This window comes from Patiria miniata, unplaced genomic scaffold (assembly GCF_015706575.1).
Source record: "Patiria miniata isolate m_02_andy unplaced genomic scaffold, ASM1570657v1 HiC_scaffold_7, whole genome shotgun sequence".
Classification (NCBI taxonomy): Eukaryota; Metazoa; Echinodermata; class Asteroidea; order Valvatida; family Asterinidae; genus Patiria; species Patiria miniata.
Genome location: NW_024037074.1, coordinates 7,650,375 through 7,665,138, shown reverse-complemented (window position 1 = coordinate 7,665,138; position 14,764 = coordinate 7,650,375). Strand labels below are relative to the sequence as shown.

General features: G+C 38.9%; 1 protein-coding gene across 2 annotated transcripts; it reads right to left on the bottom strand.

Annotated features, from left to right (window-relative positions):
- Nucleotides 1-1,031: 1,031 nt before the first annotated feature.
- Nucleotides 1,032-14,710, bottom strand: LOC119746091 (tumor necrosis factor receptor superfamily member 21-like). Of its 2 annotated transcripts, none has more exons than XM_038222881.1 (12): nucleotides 14,616-14,710; nucleotides 13,537-13,635; nucleotides 10,927-11,087; nucleotides 9,419-9,515; nucleotides 9,118-9,241; nucleotides 7,347-7,475; nucleotides 6,571-6,687; nucleotides 5,229-5,402; nucleotides 4,552-4,590; nucleotides 4,356-4,406; nucleotides 3,503-3,595; nucleotides 1,032-3,350 (listed from the first exon to the last, which is right to left on the bottom strand). In XM_038222881.1, exons 1-12 carry the CDS (start codon nucleotides 14,703-14,705, stop codon nucleotides 3,301-3,303), a joined length of 1,224 nt encoding a protein of 407 aa, XP_038078809.1. In that variant the 5' UTR covers nucleotides 14,706-14,710; the 3' UTR covers nucleotides 1,032-3,300. The 2 variants fall into 2 exon arrangements, with proteins under 2 accessions (XP_038078809.1, XP_038078810.1); XM_038222882.1 differs by lacking the exon at nucleotides 14,616-14,710 and adding an exon at nucleotides 13,224-13,269 and having other exon boundaries at nucleotides 13,537-13,628.
- Between the last annotated feature and the right edge of the window lie 54 nt (nucleotides 14,711-14,764).

Genomic DNA, 14,764 nt, shown 5'->3' with positions numbered 1-14,764 from the left:
CCAACAGTGCGCCCCCATTTGTTTTGGGTTTATACGTACGGGACAAAACTCCGCATGTGATTGGTGCAAAGTTTGACTTTCTTCCCGCGCCGATAATTTCTTACAAGTCGAGGTGTGACGGAAGGGGACACATTGTTAGCATCACAAATGTTGTTGTTGTTGTTGTTTTTAATCTTACAATGTCTTTGTTGCGGGGCTGCATGAAAAAGCGTAAAACCGGAAAGAAGTCAAAGAATGAAGGTCCTCTTTTATAATAATAAAAAATGAAGGTCCTCATTTATAATAAGGGAATAAATGTGTGCTCGAGAGGTTTTAATCACTCTGTTTAAGACTGCTTAGAGTCTGGGTGCTGATAATTACCCGAGCCGGTTCTTATATAGCGCTTTTAGTAAGATCAAAGCGCTGTACATTATTGTTTCCTCGAAGGAGTAACAATCAATGCCCTTTGTTAAGCGCTTATCCGTACCTTTTCCAAAATAATCTGTCTGGCGAGGGACGTACACCCATGCATTGATGAAGATGACAGTTGACCACTATATAAGCACTATATCTTTTGAGCTTTTCCACGCTAATGTGTAACGGAGCCTTGAACCCTATGATATTTGAGCTTGTGGATTAACCTATGATAAGGGACTTTATCAAAATGTTTTAATCTTATGCTTTAAACTTTTCCATTCCTCCGGCTGTTAAGTTGTGCTCGACATACAGTGGCGGCGGCATAGATCGGGATCTTGTCCTCTCGCGTTGAGCCCCAAAAAGGACTCGCCCTGGAGTGATTTATTTGAAACCTTTCTCACTCCGTGGCAAATTCCAACACCAAAATGGAAAAAACACCAGTGATCTGATCTGATTAATGGTGGTGTATGCCTGACCCCATGTAAAGCACAATTAGTTTACCAGTAGAGTGCTCACGCTAACAAATTCCAACTAACCCTGGTGTTGGAGTTTGACTGGTTGGGGCCGGGGAAAGTTTTTGAATGTTAATGGCCACTTACGGCCTTCAAGAGATCTTCATTCTTATTAAGGTCTGCGACAGTGCTTTCAAATAATATGTTCCCTTTATTCACCACCAGCATTATTAAGAATACATATAAAACAGTATTGGGTCATTCCATAAATTCAGGGTACAAAAATATGAATTGTTTTGTGTCCCTGCTACCCCTGACCCGTGTAACTTGCTTTGCAAGTATCATTAAAATTGACTTCTCTATTTTTTTTACATTGTATATATACTGGCAGGTACGTTGCTTTTCATAATGCTGGTAGGTTGCTTCACACTTTAGGAGATAGAAGGAATTAAAGAAAGTGTCCACAAATGCTGATACAAAATCTTATATCAAACAGGGGCACACAAAAAAATGGACCCTGAATTTATGGAATGACCAGTGTGAATACATTTTATATACATGTATTTACATTGATATTTTTCATTCTTAAATCAATTTTAGGCAGGACTAAGCAAATGTCCATGAATTGCAGACAGGAGAACAATTGCCCGGAATTTGCCTCTTAATGCTCAGTAAAACTGTGCATACTTAAGATTTCCTTGCTTGCAATTTGGAAAAAGCGCAACTCTGTGATATGCACAGATGCAAATGTACCAAAATTCCTCCTGTTTTTAATTACTTATTCATCGAACTTGCTGTACAATTTTTAATAAAGCATTATAAGCAAAATTCCTACAAGCGTACACGATTCAATGCATTTGTGACATCACTGACAACATTTAAGAACTGTCGTGCAAATAAAAATTGATTAATTCCGGGCAATGTAAGCAAATTAAGCAACACAAAAGTCTTCACATCTCATCATAATTTAAGCTTACAATAAAAAAGTGATAATATAAAAAACTGCAATTTACATCCGCATTTACCGAATAACATTTATCTGAGTGTTCCTTTTTTTAGCAATTTTCCAATTAATGAAAACAATTACGAAAACAGGCATGCAACTCGCAGTAACAAAAGAGGGAAAATTCCCAGCTTTACAAGACTCTGCACTCTACATTTCAAATTTTAGTGACAAATTGTGAAGTGAAAAACGAGGAAGTCGCTGATTCTGAGGAAAAGTTGCATGCCTGTATAAATACCTACAAGAAAATCAAGAAATATACAAAAATATGCGATCTGCCAAAACCCTTCCACACTGCATTTCTTATCTGAAAGCAGTGACATCTTCTTTGATAAGTGGTTTTTCTGTTTCACAACATCTATTTCAAAAAATCTGAGTAAATATAGATTAGATTTTGAGATGTTTCTTGAATTGCTACAATAGTTATTCATGCCACTTTTTAATCCAGGGGTTTCCATAAATGCAGATCGCATAATAAATATGCATCTATTACTAAATTAAACCAAGGTATATTTAAAATAATAAAGCAGAGCAAAAATATGCAACTATTAAGAACAATGCCGAACAACCCTCGGATAAACACAGAGTTGAAAAACATTTACAAAAGTTGTTTTTTTCGGTATGCATATTAATTGTCTAAACAGTGCTACAAATCACACATTCACATTATTTTTGGTGCAAAGAAATTTGGTCCTTTTTGCATAGCATACCATTGACACGTATAAAATGACCAAATGCAAAAAAGGAAAGACACAAAAGTGAATAGAAAATATCCCTACCCTGTGTGAGAGAAATGCCGACGACAGTATATGACCAAGAAGAACTAGTGTGTGCCCTTAGTATTAACTCAGGTGTGACAACAATTTCAGGCATTTGTGTATTTCAGTAAAAAAAAAATTGATCATGTTTATACCAAAAAGAATAAAAACTCAGCAAGTTTTCGAAGCAGTGCTTCATCTTACCATTGGAACCCTAAAATAGCCCGACTTCAAAATGTGTATGGACATGGTGGAGGACAAATTTCATATTTTTATTTTTTTTTTGGAGATTTGAAGGCAACCTGGTGTCACACACGTCTTGGAAGACTGAGAGCATCTTACGAATAGTTTGGAAGTGTTAAGTGATCGGTAATATATAGCAATGCATTATGGGACAGGTTGCCCAACGGTGAAATGAGGATTCTATACACCGCAAACTGTCCCACATGCAACGTAACATATTCCTACAGTATACATTGGCAGCTATCCATAAGAAGAAGTTGAGGAGTAAAGACAATACTTCTTAAATTGTCAACAACTTATACCAACACGTCCTCATCTGAAGCCTGTTAAACAGCCTCTCAGTTGCAGCGGCAAAGCCGAATGGGGGGAGGGATATGGCGGGTGGGGGGGGGGGGGGGACACGCCCCCATAAAAATAATGCACCCCTACTCCCCACTGGAAAAAGGTGTCAATTCGTCCCACCATGCCCACCCCTCTTCCTTGCCTGACTTATCTTGCCTGAAGGAGTAAAAAAACACACAGATAGACACATTATTCCTGCAGGATCCAATTCTCACTGGATCAACTGTAAGTTTCATATTAGTTTAACTTCAAGATCATTCTCAGTTCAAAATCTTTCGCTAACAAGGAGCAAACAACAAGATGCTTACCGGTACGTTTGTTTCTACCCTTTCCCCTGCCCCTGCCGCTATCAGGTGATGATGCATTCAATGGACTGGACGAGGTAGGTTCGTCAATATTCACTACAAGGGGAGACCATAAACATTTGTAAATAACCGAGAAAGGTATACCAATAGATTCCTATTGGTCGAGACCCTGTCACGTGGATGGTTTTAAACTGCCATTTGAACATCGGCAGGTGACGTTTACCGGTCATGAAATGATGCACTCTCCACCACGCGCACACAGTGCCCACTGCTTGTGCCAAGAAGTGACCTGAAGTTTTGATCAAAATGTCATGGGAAATTTGTGTTTTTTCACATTTTTGAAGTTTTAGGCCACAGTGGAGTAGTTGAAACATCCGATTTGGCCTGGTCCATTATCCGCTACCAGGCCTCTAACCAGCTACTGTACTCTAGCAGGCTATCTATGCGACTACCTGAAGGAACATAGGCATAGCCAGGGGGGGGGGGTGTTAAGGGGGTTATTTACCCCCCCCCCCCAATATTTTGTAAAGAGTGCCCTTTTTGTTAACAAGTGCTCTTTCTTTTCTGAACATTTGTCCTTTCTAAAAATAAATTGTGCACTTTTTGTGCTCTCGGCGATTCCAAGTACCTTTCTTTTTTTAGAATTTCATGCGTGTTTTGCCATGAAATGCACCAGATATTGTCCGTTAGTGTGCATAATTGTTGGTTTTGTACAGCGCCCTCCTTGACAGATGGTTAGCATGTGTCAGTTGTAGGACAAGTGTCCTTTTTAAAAACTATTTAACCCCCCCCCAATAAAAATGACCTTGCTACGCCACTGAAGAAACCCCAACCCCTGTTTACTGAGTTAAATTACCTTCGTCTCCAGTACGATTGTTATTATCTCCCCAGCCAGTGACAACTCCTTCTATAGATTCAAAATAAAAAATATACAAGTTAGCGTTTTACAACATGACAAATGTGTTGACCAACTGACACATGCTAACTCAGATATTAGCGAGCATGTGACAATTTTGTTTACATTCAGATGAAGCTTACAAAAAATGTCTCACCGAGTTCCATGCCGGATCTGTCATCCTTTGAAACCGCAGCTGAAAAGTGAACAAAACTTCTTGTATTTGTTACTTCCATCAAAATGTTTTTATCAAGCAGATGAATATTTTGAAAAGTGACAAAAAATTCTAGAATTTGTTACTTCCATCAAATGTTTTTGGGGTTTTTTTTTTCAAGCAGATCAATAATTATTCCCGGCACATGTGAAGTTAAGGTACATGCAACATGTGACCCAACCAAACCATATTAAGAAGCAGTACTTTGACATAATATCACACAATGCACATGGGTCACTCTATAAACTTGAGGTCCACTTTGTTCCTGTCCCTGTTACATCTGACACCTATGATTTTATAATTCTGATGCACTCCTTAACTAACAAATAAAACAATCCTTTGATGTCATTCTTACTGATACTTGAATGGCAAATTACATTTATAGAATTGGCTAGATGTGGAGCATAATTAAAACATTTTCTTTGGTAATAGGGATGATTTCATGCATTTCGCAAAAATACAAGATGCTACATGAAGATGGAACTTTTATACTCAATCCAGGAGCTGTCAATTTGAAAAGATGTAAACAATACAAGTCACAATTCTCTCATTGGGGAAATTGTCAACTTTGTTTTACGTTTCAGTCCTGAGAACAGCAAATTCCTCTTTTGGCATCTCACCTTTACGAGTAAGGGGATCATAATACTTCTTGATGTAGAGACACGTAGCACCTATTCCAATGAATATGCCGACCGCCAATATGCTCAAACCAACAATAATGCCGATTTTCCATGTCAAGCAATAAATTGCATCTCCTGTGACTAATGTCGGTCCTTCTGTGGTCCCAGTTGCATCTAACAAACAAAGGCAAAAAGTAAGAAAAACAACTGACCACTTAAGACAAAAACACATTCCGTAATTTCTTGGATGCAAACATTTACAGGAATCAATGCAAATTATTTTTTTACTTTCGGTGACAATGTGTACAACTACAGCCAGAGCAGTGAAATTAAAAGTTACAACTAAACAGACACTTTTGCATCACTTTTGATTCAAAGCTTGTGTTATTGAGTGAATGGTTCTGAAAGAGAACCAGCCATCAAAACTCTTGTTCATAACGCTTGTGTTCATATTGGGAAAAGACAGGCTTGTGCTACTTCAGTTGAAAATTAAACGCTTGTATTATATTTTCACCGCAATTCATGCTTCTTTTGGGGGGGAATATATGCATTTCAAAAAGTCTAAAATATGTGACAATTAAAGGTAAAGTATATCATTTTGTCATCAGTGCGTTTTTTTTGTTTGAAGCAAAAAAAGTGGTCGAAATCTGAAGGAGAGTGCTGAACAACTACCCTGATGAAGTTTTAAATCAGTGAATGCTGTATATATTCCAAGAAAACAACATTTTAGAGTCTCGATTTAAATTCAAAAGTTGCTGAGTCATATTTTGAATTGCACCTGAAATCAGCGTCCGGGACACGTTCTCATTCAGCCGATTGCAGCTACACGATGTCACATACTGAATCGACAAATCAAAGCAACCATGTGCGTTGTGCCAAATCTTACGCACACCCATTCATGGCTTTGCCGAATAGAAAACAAACTGCTAACGAAAATTTTCAAAGATGTACGTGTCTCTAGACGCATCTTTGGGAATGACCTGTTTTCTTCAAAATGACAGCATGCCAGAAAGAATAATTTCACAGGGAGTTTAGTGCCATTACTATCTTCAAACCAAGTGTGCTTTTCAACAATAACTTTGTCAGTTACTTTTTGGATAGCTGCAAATGATCTACTCTACCTTTTAAACACATACCTGATTGGACACCTTAGTGTACAAAATCGGGACCTGACAATATCAATTCTTGCCAAATATGCCCCAAAATACATTTTCCACCCACTTTTTTCTGCTTATTGCATCTGGTGTGAAAATTGTTGACTTTTTGGAGAGTTTTGCTTGAGTTTTTCACAAACAAATTACAAACACGTTTCATGATTCAATGTCATTGTGGTCAAAATCACCTGTTGTGTCGTCACTAGGAACTCCGGTCAAATTGGCCGCCGGACTTTGAGTTGATTCCATCCTGATAAATGGTGACACAGTCTCTGATACTATGCTGGTGTCTTGAGATGTGAAACCTATTTCAGAGACATGAAACAAGACAAATGTATTAAAGCTGGTCCCAGAGCACATAAACTCCCATTCAATTGATTCAAAATGGCTATTCAGTGGAAGCTGCTTCATCATAAATTTTAAATGTAGCCTACACATTGGGCTAGATTTAAGCCCATTCATTGCCATTCCACTTTTCTTTTTTTTCAAATATCCGCAACAAGGTGAAGACTTAAGCAAATCTTATTTACAAGTGACAGTCAGTGTTAGAGTCAGTCAGTCAGGTACAAAGAGGACTATATTGACTAGCCTTTTAAAAAATAAATCACGAAAATATGCAAAAGTACGTAGAAAATGTTGGATCTCTTTTAATTTTATAAAAGCATCCTTTTTTTTCGGACTATTACCTTTAAAAAAGGTATGCAAAGTATACAAATCAGCTGCACTAAATTAGACTTTAACATTTGTGAAATATGCTTGTGTGACTGTTTCGCACAAAAAGTGGTTCATAATTGGTGTTAGGAAGATTTTGCCCTGTGAATTCAGTATTTTTTTGGGCAGTGAATGTTTCATGACATCAAATCCACTTCACATTCATGTGATGTACAAACTGGCTTCAACAAAAACTGAAGAATAACAGCAATTTTTTCAAAGCATGAAATTTGTTTTGCTTTTTGGGACTAACCTATTGGGGTAGGAGTTACAAGCTCTGTTGGGTCTGGAATCTTTCGGCATTTGTCCGTGGAGTTGCTCTTGGGTTGACTGTATCCCTCCTCACATCGTTGGCAAACCATAACGTTGTACTGTTTACCATCTACAAATACCAAATGCTTTCAATTAAAACTACTACATTATTTTGGCATAGGACAAGAGACAATATCAGTGTTGTAGTCGAGGCCACAACCTCCGAGGCTGAGGCCGAGGCCACAACCTCCGAGGCCAAGGCCGAGGCCACAACCTCCGAGGCCAAGGCCAAGGCCACAACCTCCGAGGCCGAGGCCGAGGCCACAACCACGAGGCCAAGGCCAAGGCCGAGGCCGAGGCCACTACCTCCAAGGCCAAGGCCGAGGCCAGCTATCAAAACACGTAATAAAATATAAATCACTAAAACAAGGCTAAGATTATGTTGGAGTTTTAACATCTTTTTAGTTGAATTCACTGAGAGTTTTGGAGTGCCTGGCTTACAAATTTACAGCTTGCAATGGGTTTCCTCTTGTAGGGAGTCCGGCGAATTTTATTTTTTAAAGAAAAAAATCTCAAGTTTTGTATCACTGAAAGCAAATTACACAACAAAATCAATGGCGTTTGAATCAGGCTCATAGGTGTTTGCCCTTTGGAGATACAACAATTTAAATGGCCAAATTTTGAGTTTCTATTCTGTAAGATTTACATCATTTACTTTCAGCATGTTTTAAAAATCTTATTTTCAAAATGCTTAATATCATAGGAATCCCCATTAAATAAACAACAACTTGATTTTTGAATCAGGTTTTTACCACTCACAACCAAAAAGTTACGACCCCCCCCCCCCCCCCCTTCGCATTGTCCAGGCGCGCGCCGAGCAAACAAAGCGATGCGACCAGACAATGCCAGACGGCCCGCCGTTACGCACGGGCAAAGCATAGTTCCAATCCCGCTCCACACAATGGGATTAGCGTCCACGCATTATCACTGTGAATACCGCAGTACCAGACAAAGTCTGGCAATGGCCAATCCCGCTCCAAACAACACGGCAACACGGAACATGCGTGCATGATATCACTCAGTTCATCAAAATGTCCATGAATTCTCGGATCATCCGATTTGAATCCAGTGGCTTTGAAGAATTTTAAGATCATGGCGAGAGGTAGGGAGTCCAGAGGTTTTGGCCGTATATCTGTAACCACGCAAAATTAGTCCATTTCAAATTGTGCTTATACATGTAATAAGTATCAACATGGCTCTAAAAATACAAAAAAGTATCCTGGTACCACGAGGAATACTGACTCCTATTATCAAAACATTCATTCAGAACTTTGCATTCATTTGGGTACTTTTAATCGTCCATGTCAATATATTTCTTGTCTTCTTGATATCCTTTAATCTCTCCAAATATAAGCCATATTGACAGGTTGGCATCGTGTTTACTTTCCTCGCCTTCCACCTCTATGGCCCCGGTTCGATTCCTGCCCTGGTCCACATGTGGATTGGCTTTTCAGTCCCTGCCTGATTCTGTTGGTTTTTTCTAGAATAATTTTCTGGGCTTTTCCTCCCACCTCTGAAACTGCAATTTCTTCTCATTGTCTCCTCTCTATAGATTTATTCAGGCTTGCGATGTGACCAGGGCGCTTTTGAGGAATCCTTGGTTTCATTACCAGGAATAATTCATAATAATAATAATCAATATCAATGACATAACATGCGGGATTACATATATGTTTAATTTGTGCATAAAAAATAAACTGTACCACAATTACCTCCAAACCTCGGTTCATGGTCCACATCACATCTTGGTTTTGGTATGCAGTCATTTCCATCTACGGAATAACCCTCACTCCCACACTCGCATTCGGTATCACTAGTTGCAGGACATTCAATTTTCTAAAAAAAATACAAAAAAATGATCGTGTCACAAACGTAAATGAACATGAAATTTCATTAATAAATCTTGGGACAGCTGAGCTTAGCAATTCCTATTGGTCAAGAGCCCACACATGGGTAGTTTTAAAAACCGTTCATGATTAATTTTTAAAAATTAAATAATGATTAGAAACTCACCACGATCCATGGGTGAGGACAGGCTTTGCAGTCAATCCCCGTCGTGCACTTGTTGTGCACTGGCATGAATTGCTTGCCTTGCTCAACCAATCTACATCTATGAGGATTAACAATGAAAAGCACTTTAATAACTTCCGGAGAAGAAAAAAAAAAAGTGTGAGTGCACAATAAGCTCTGGCCTTGTTGCAAGATGTCTTGCATGAAGTCTTGCATGAGATCGATCAACTTAAATGATCCCTCTCAAATTGATCCCTGCCAGAACTGTTCCAAATTTTGGACAAGTGTATTTTACATAAGGAGTGGATTTATCTTAAAAGTTTTATGAATATTTCCATTTTAGACGTCATGCAAAAAAAACAGACAAAATGGCACACCTGGAACATTCGCTATTACCATGCCAACGGATATTAATCTCCGTTATCACGCGTCCAACCAATTAACGCAAGTCTGCTCAGTGCATTTTGTACTAGAGCCTAGAACAGTCATTCGTCCTTGTCTGTAGCTGGATCTGTGGTTAAAGCTAGAGTCCATCATATGCAGCCATCCGAAAAGTAAATGGCGTAGTTATTGTTGAAAAACATACTTAGATGAAAGATAGTAAGGGGACTAAACTCCCTGTGAAATTATTCTTTCTGGCAAGCTGTCATTTTGAAGTATTCAACGAAAGAAGGCTTTTCCAACGGTGCGTCTTAAGATTTAAATTATTAGTTCGTTTTGTTATTCGGCGAAGCGCGCGCAAGCATTGGCACAATGCACACGTGCGCACAGTTGCTATAATTCGTCGGATCAGTGCGCGACAGTGCGTATATCTGCAGTGAGAACGTGTCTTGGACGTTGCATTCAGGCCCAATTCTAAACATAATTCAGCAACTTTTGATTTGAAATTGAGATCCTAAAATGCCGTTTTTCTCTGAATATACAGCTGAAGCTGAGCTGAAACTTCATCAGGTTGTTGTTCAGCACCCGTCTTTAGACTTTGAGCATTTTTGTTGCTTCAAACGAACAGAATACACAAATTACAAATGATGGACTATATCTTTAAGTTCAGCTAGTCCTAGAGCCGAAATATTTTTTCCACCTGATTCAGAAAGTCTTTTTTGTATATCTGGTTTATGCAATGGGTAAGATTGCACTACACGGTACTTCTATACGATAGCACTGCCCAACACACAAGGGGGAGTCGGGGAGTCAGGGAATAAGTCAGTCAGTAAGTTAGTCAGTCAGGTATAAGAAGGGCATGGTGCCCTGGGACCAGTGAACCATGCCCTTCTTAGTATTCATGAATACAGTCCTTCTGATTTGAGGCGTGCGATAGCACCACCACACCATCGCACACCCAAGAGCTTCCTGAGAAGTGTGAATAATTGCACGCCTGAATTTCCCTGGACCACAGAATCACATGCAGAAAATCACACACCTAGAAAAACCACACGCCCAGAATATTCAAGGTGTGCCTTTTTCTACACGGCTGTGATTTTCAAAATAGAAGGACTGATGATTATACTCACTCTGTTCGTTGTGGAATATCTAATGTGGATCGGTCACATGTGCAATTTCTTGCGACAATGCGCCCTGGGAAGCACAGTTCACATTGACACTCAAGTCCAGTTGCATCAATATACTCATAGTAAACGTCACCCGAAGATCCACTCAAAAGACAGGAGTCACCCTAAAAAAATTGAACATGTTTTAATTAAATACTTTCTGTTTTGCTCCTTCATCACGAAACAAAAAATAATAACGGAGATATTTTTTTTAAATTTTTAATCTGGAAATGCGCTACAGCTCAGGTTAACATCACCTTTTATTGCTTTCATAACGAAATGAAAATTTCAGACAAAGATTAACACATACAACACTATTCTTAACAGGAATGCAACGGGGAATTCAGAAGGAAAAAAAACAAGCAAATTCCAAACCACAGAAGATTTTGTACAGCGTTTTTCAATTTGTAATGGCATTCATGGGAAGTCAAAAACAAGGAAATTAGCGGATCCGAGGAAAAGTTGCATGCCTGTTTAAAGAGAATGTACAACATTTGCTTTTGCTGCAATTTTCAGAAATAAATGGATTTGGAGGATTAGTGTGTTATAGAAAATATTGTTAAACTGAAAAACCAAGAAAACCTATCATATTCTTGTAGTCTGGTTCCCTGACCCCACTTAAGATGAAACGGAGCAATTAATACACTTTTGGGAACTGTAAGGTCAGAGAATCAGTCTAGCAAGCTTGAACCCCTTCACAGGTGTGTAATCAATTGCAAAGAAAAGTCAGAATAACTAAATATGAAAAAGTAGGAACAGTTTTTGAAGGAAAAAAAACAGTTTTCTCCAACACTGGTCGGCCGACCAGCGTTGGAAAAATGCAGTTTTTCTTGAAAATGACAGCACACCAGGAGCCATGGTTTTAAAGGATGCCTTAGACTGTCATTCCCTAACAATTCAGTAAGGTATTACGTGATAATTTAATCATTCCATTCTTGGATGTTTGCAAATGTTGTATCTTCCCTTTAAGTCAAAAACAGTATGTAACAAAAATGTTAATTTGAAAAGACAATGCAGCAACCAAAACTCGGAAAAATTAATTGCAACAAGTTTGACACAATTATTCACAATTGAAAGGGTTGGATGGGTGAATCAACCAAATAAAAAACCCAAAATATCAAATTAGTGGGGAACAATTTCCAAAACATATTACTTCACTGGTTGTACATGTAACAACAGAAAGGGTAGCATACATCCACTGTGCAGTTAGGTCTTTTGTACAAAAACAAAGGAAAGTGATCGATGGACGGCCCTTGACGATGAAGAATAATTGCATAGAAATGCAACAGTGATGTGATTAATGCGAAGTTATAAGTGTGCAAATTCCTTGATCTCAATAGAAAGATATGACAAAAAAAGTATTGAAACCCAATATCACCGCTATACTATAAAACTAAAGGGTATATGTGTGTGTGATGGGCGGCCCATCACCGCGTTATTGTAAATTTTGTATCGTTAGGTAAATTAGGACCGAGTTATGGGGACTTTCTGTTGTCCCCATATAGGGTCTTTTGTCCCTATAACAACACGAGACAAAACGAGTCCCACAATTACAGAACAATTAGAACACGTGTGTTTACGAGTTGATCGACGGGTTGAACAACCCGAAGCTTGCGACTTGCTTTCGAAGCAGGTGACAGGCCGCAAATTCAAGAGGTGACGTCACGTTGTCTATTACTACATGTACCTTTCCCATTTTAAATAAAGAAATACCAAAAGAGTAGGTGTGCAGCTGAAAAAAATGGGAAAATCTACCCAGAAAGAGAAATGTTGATGTAGATTCAAAACTTTTGAGCCCTTTCTACCCTAAAATTCCCAAAGATGAGATAAAAAATGTCCCGATGGTAAATTGCCTCTGCATTCAAACATGCACATTTTGCAGGCAAACATGCAGGACAGTCTGAACGAAGAAAACAAATTTTACGGCCGGAAATAGATCATAATTCAACTCAGTTTCTGAAAGATTGCAAAAGGAGTCGCAATATCTTGACATGATGATTTCCTTTTTGAGGCAGTCAAATACATTGATGGACCTCAATTCTCTTGATACGAAACTTCTGTGATATCTGCAGTGTTGTACTTGTGAGGGACTTGTGAGGGAGTTGTGATGGACTTGTGATTCATCATACAACACTGAACACCTGTGAGTTGAATGCATATATACATCACAAACAAAATCTCAAAGCCACTCCCAAAGAAAACAACTAAAGCATCCACATGCCCATGGGGTGACGAGCCATTGAAACTAATCTTCACGGTACCTTCAAAACACAGCTCAGAAGCATTTATAAAAAATCTCCATGAAGCCTGTTAGAAAAGAAATGTGTGTACTTCAATCACATGTAAAATATATGTTTCTAATGAAGGAAGGAAAATGAACTAAACTTCCGCAAACTGCTCACTGACTGGATCGTCCTGAGATGTACAAATCAACAAAGTTAGAGGGCCTGACGTTTCGAACCTGACAGGATTTTTCTCAAAGGCAAAAAAATAAATTAAAAATTCGATTTAAAAAATGGTCTTTCCAATTGGAGTAGATCTAGTGCCTGTCCTACATGTATATAATTTACTCACATTAGGCAGCGGATCAAACTTTGGTGATCTCTTCTCACGTTGCAGATCATCCGAGCCTGGGGCTGAACCATCTGACTGGTAAAGAGTTCCTGGCTGCTCCTGTTATACAGCGACAAAAGTAATTTTATACTCTAAAGATTTGAGAATATTTTATAAAATTACAAATACTTTCATTCGCAATTACAAATATTTTGAGAAAAAAAATTAAGGGAGATATTTGCAAAGTACGATCCTCATATGGTCCAAATAATTCAGTGTAGATTCTAACTCCTGGCTTAGAATTTCTAAGCCCATTGCATGCAAATATAGTAGCGGCCTTTAAATGGGTCAGGCTCAACTACAATTGAGACGGCATACCTAACAATATGTTGAGACCGTCCCAATGTTAGTTGGGACGATGCTTTAGTTGGCGCATAACAATTCCAGCTGCGTGCGCCTTTCTTCACTTAGCCCTGGCCATGTACATGTAGGTAAACGATGCCGACTGACTTCTAGAGCGCACTGCACCCATATTTTGAAGACTGCAAGCCCTATGCACTCGTATCTCCTGCACATATCAAGTCATGTACAGACATTTTTTTTTTCAAGACTGTGTGATGCCTGCACGTTATAGATTCCGGAAGCCTCACTTTTTGCCCCCCCTCCAAAAAAAAAATGGGTAAAGGGACAACAGAGGTAGGTACATTTAATATAAATCAATGCTCTATAACGCGACACCTAAATCTTACGTTTGAAAGGATTGATCCTGTAAAAATACCCTTTCCAAATTGTACACACTGCGTCGCTCGTTAAACACGTCGACTGCAGTCCTAATTTAAATGTGCCAAACTGTGGGGTTAAGATTGCGCAAGGCATGATGGGCACCAACATGGCGCACCAAGATTGTACCCATGCGCAGCAAGATCGTACCCATGGGGAACGAGGTTGAATAAAGCCTTCTTGTTTGTCAATCAAACAATACACATTGACCAATAATATCACTGCTTCTAGTCAGGTGACCATGCATGGTGGCTAGGTCAAACTCAGTCATGGACAATGTGAGAAATGTAAACAAGCAAGAAGGAACCATTCAAACTTACAATGTGTTTGAGCTGTTCAGGTTTAGGTGGGCTCTCCACCTGTTCACTGTCTTTGATCTCTGCTGAGCTTACATGTAGGTTGAAGCTCATCACCTGAGGAGTCTAAAAAAAACGACACCCAAAAAGACCTTTACTCAATTGATTCAAAT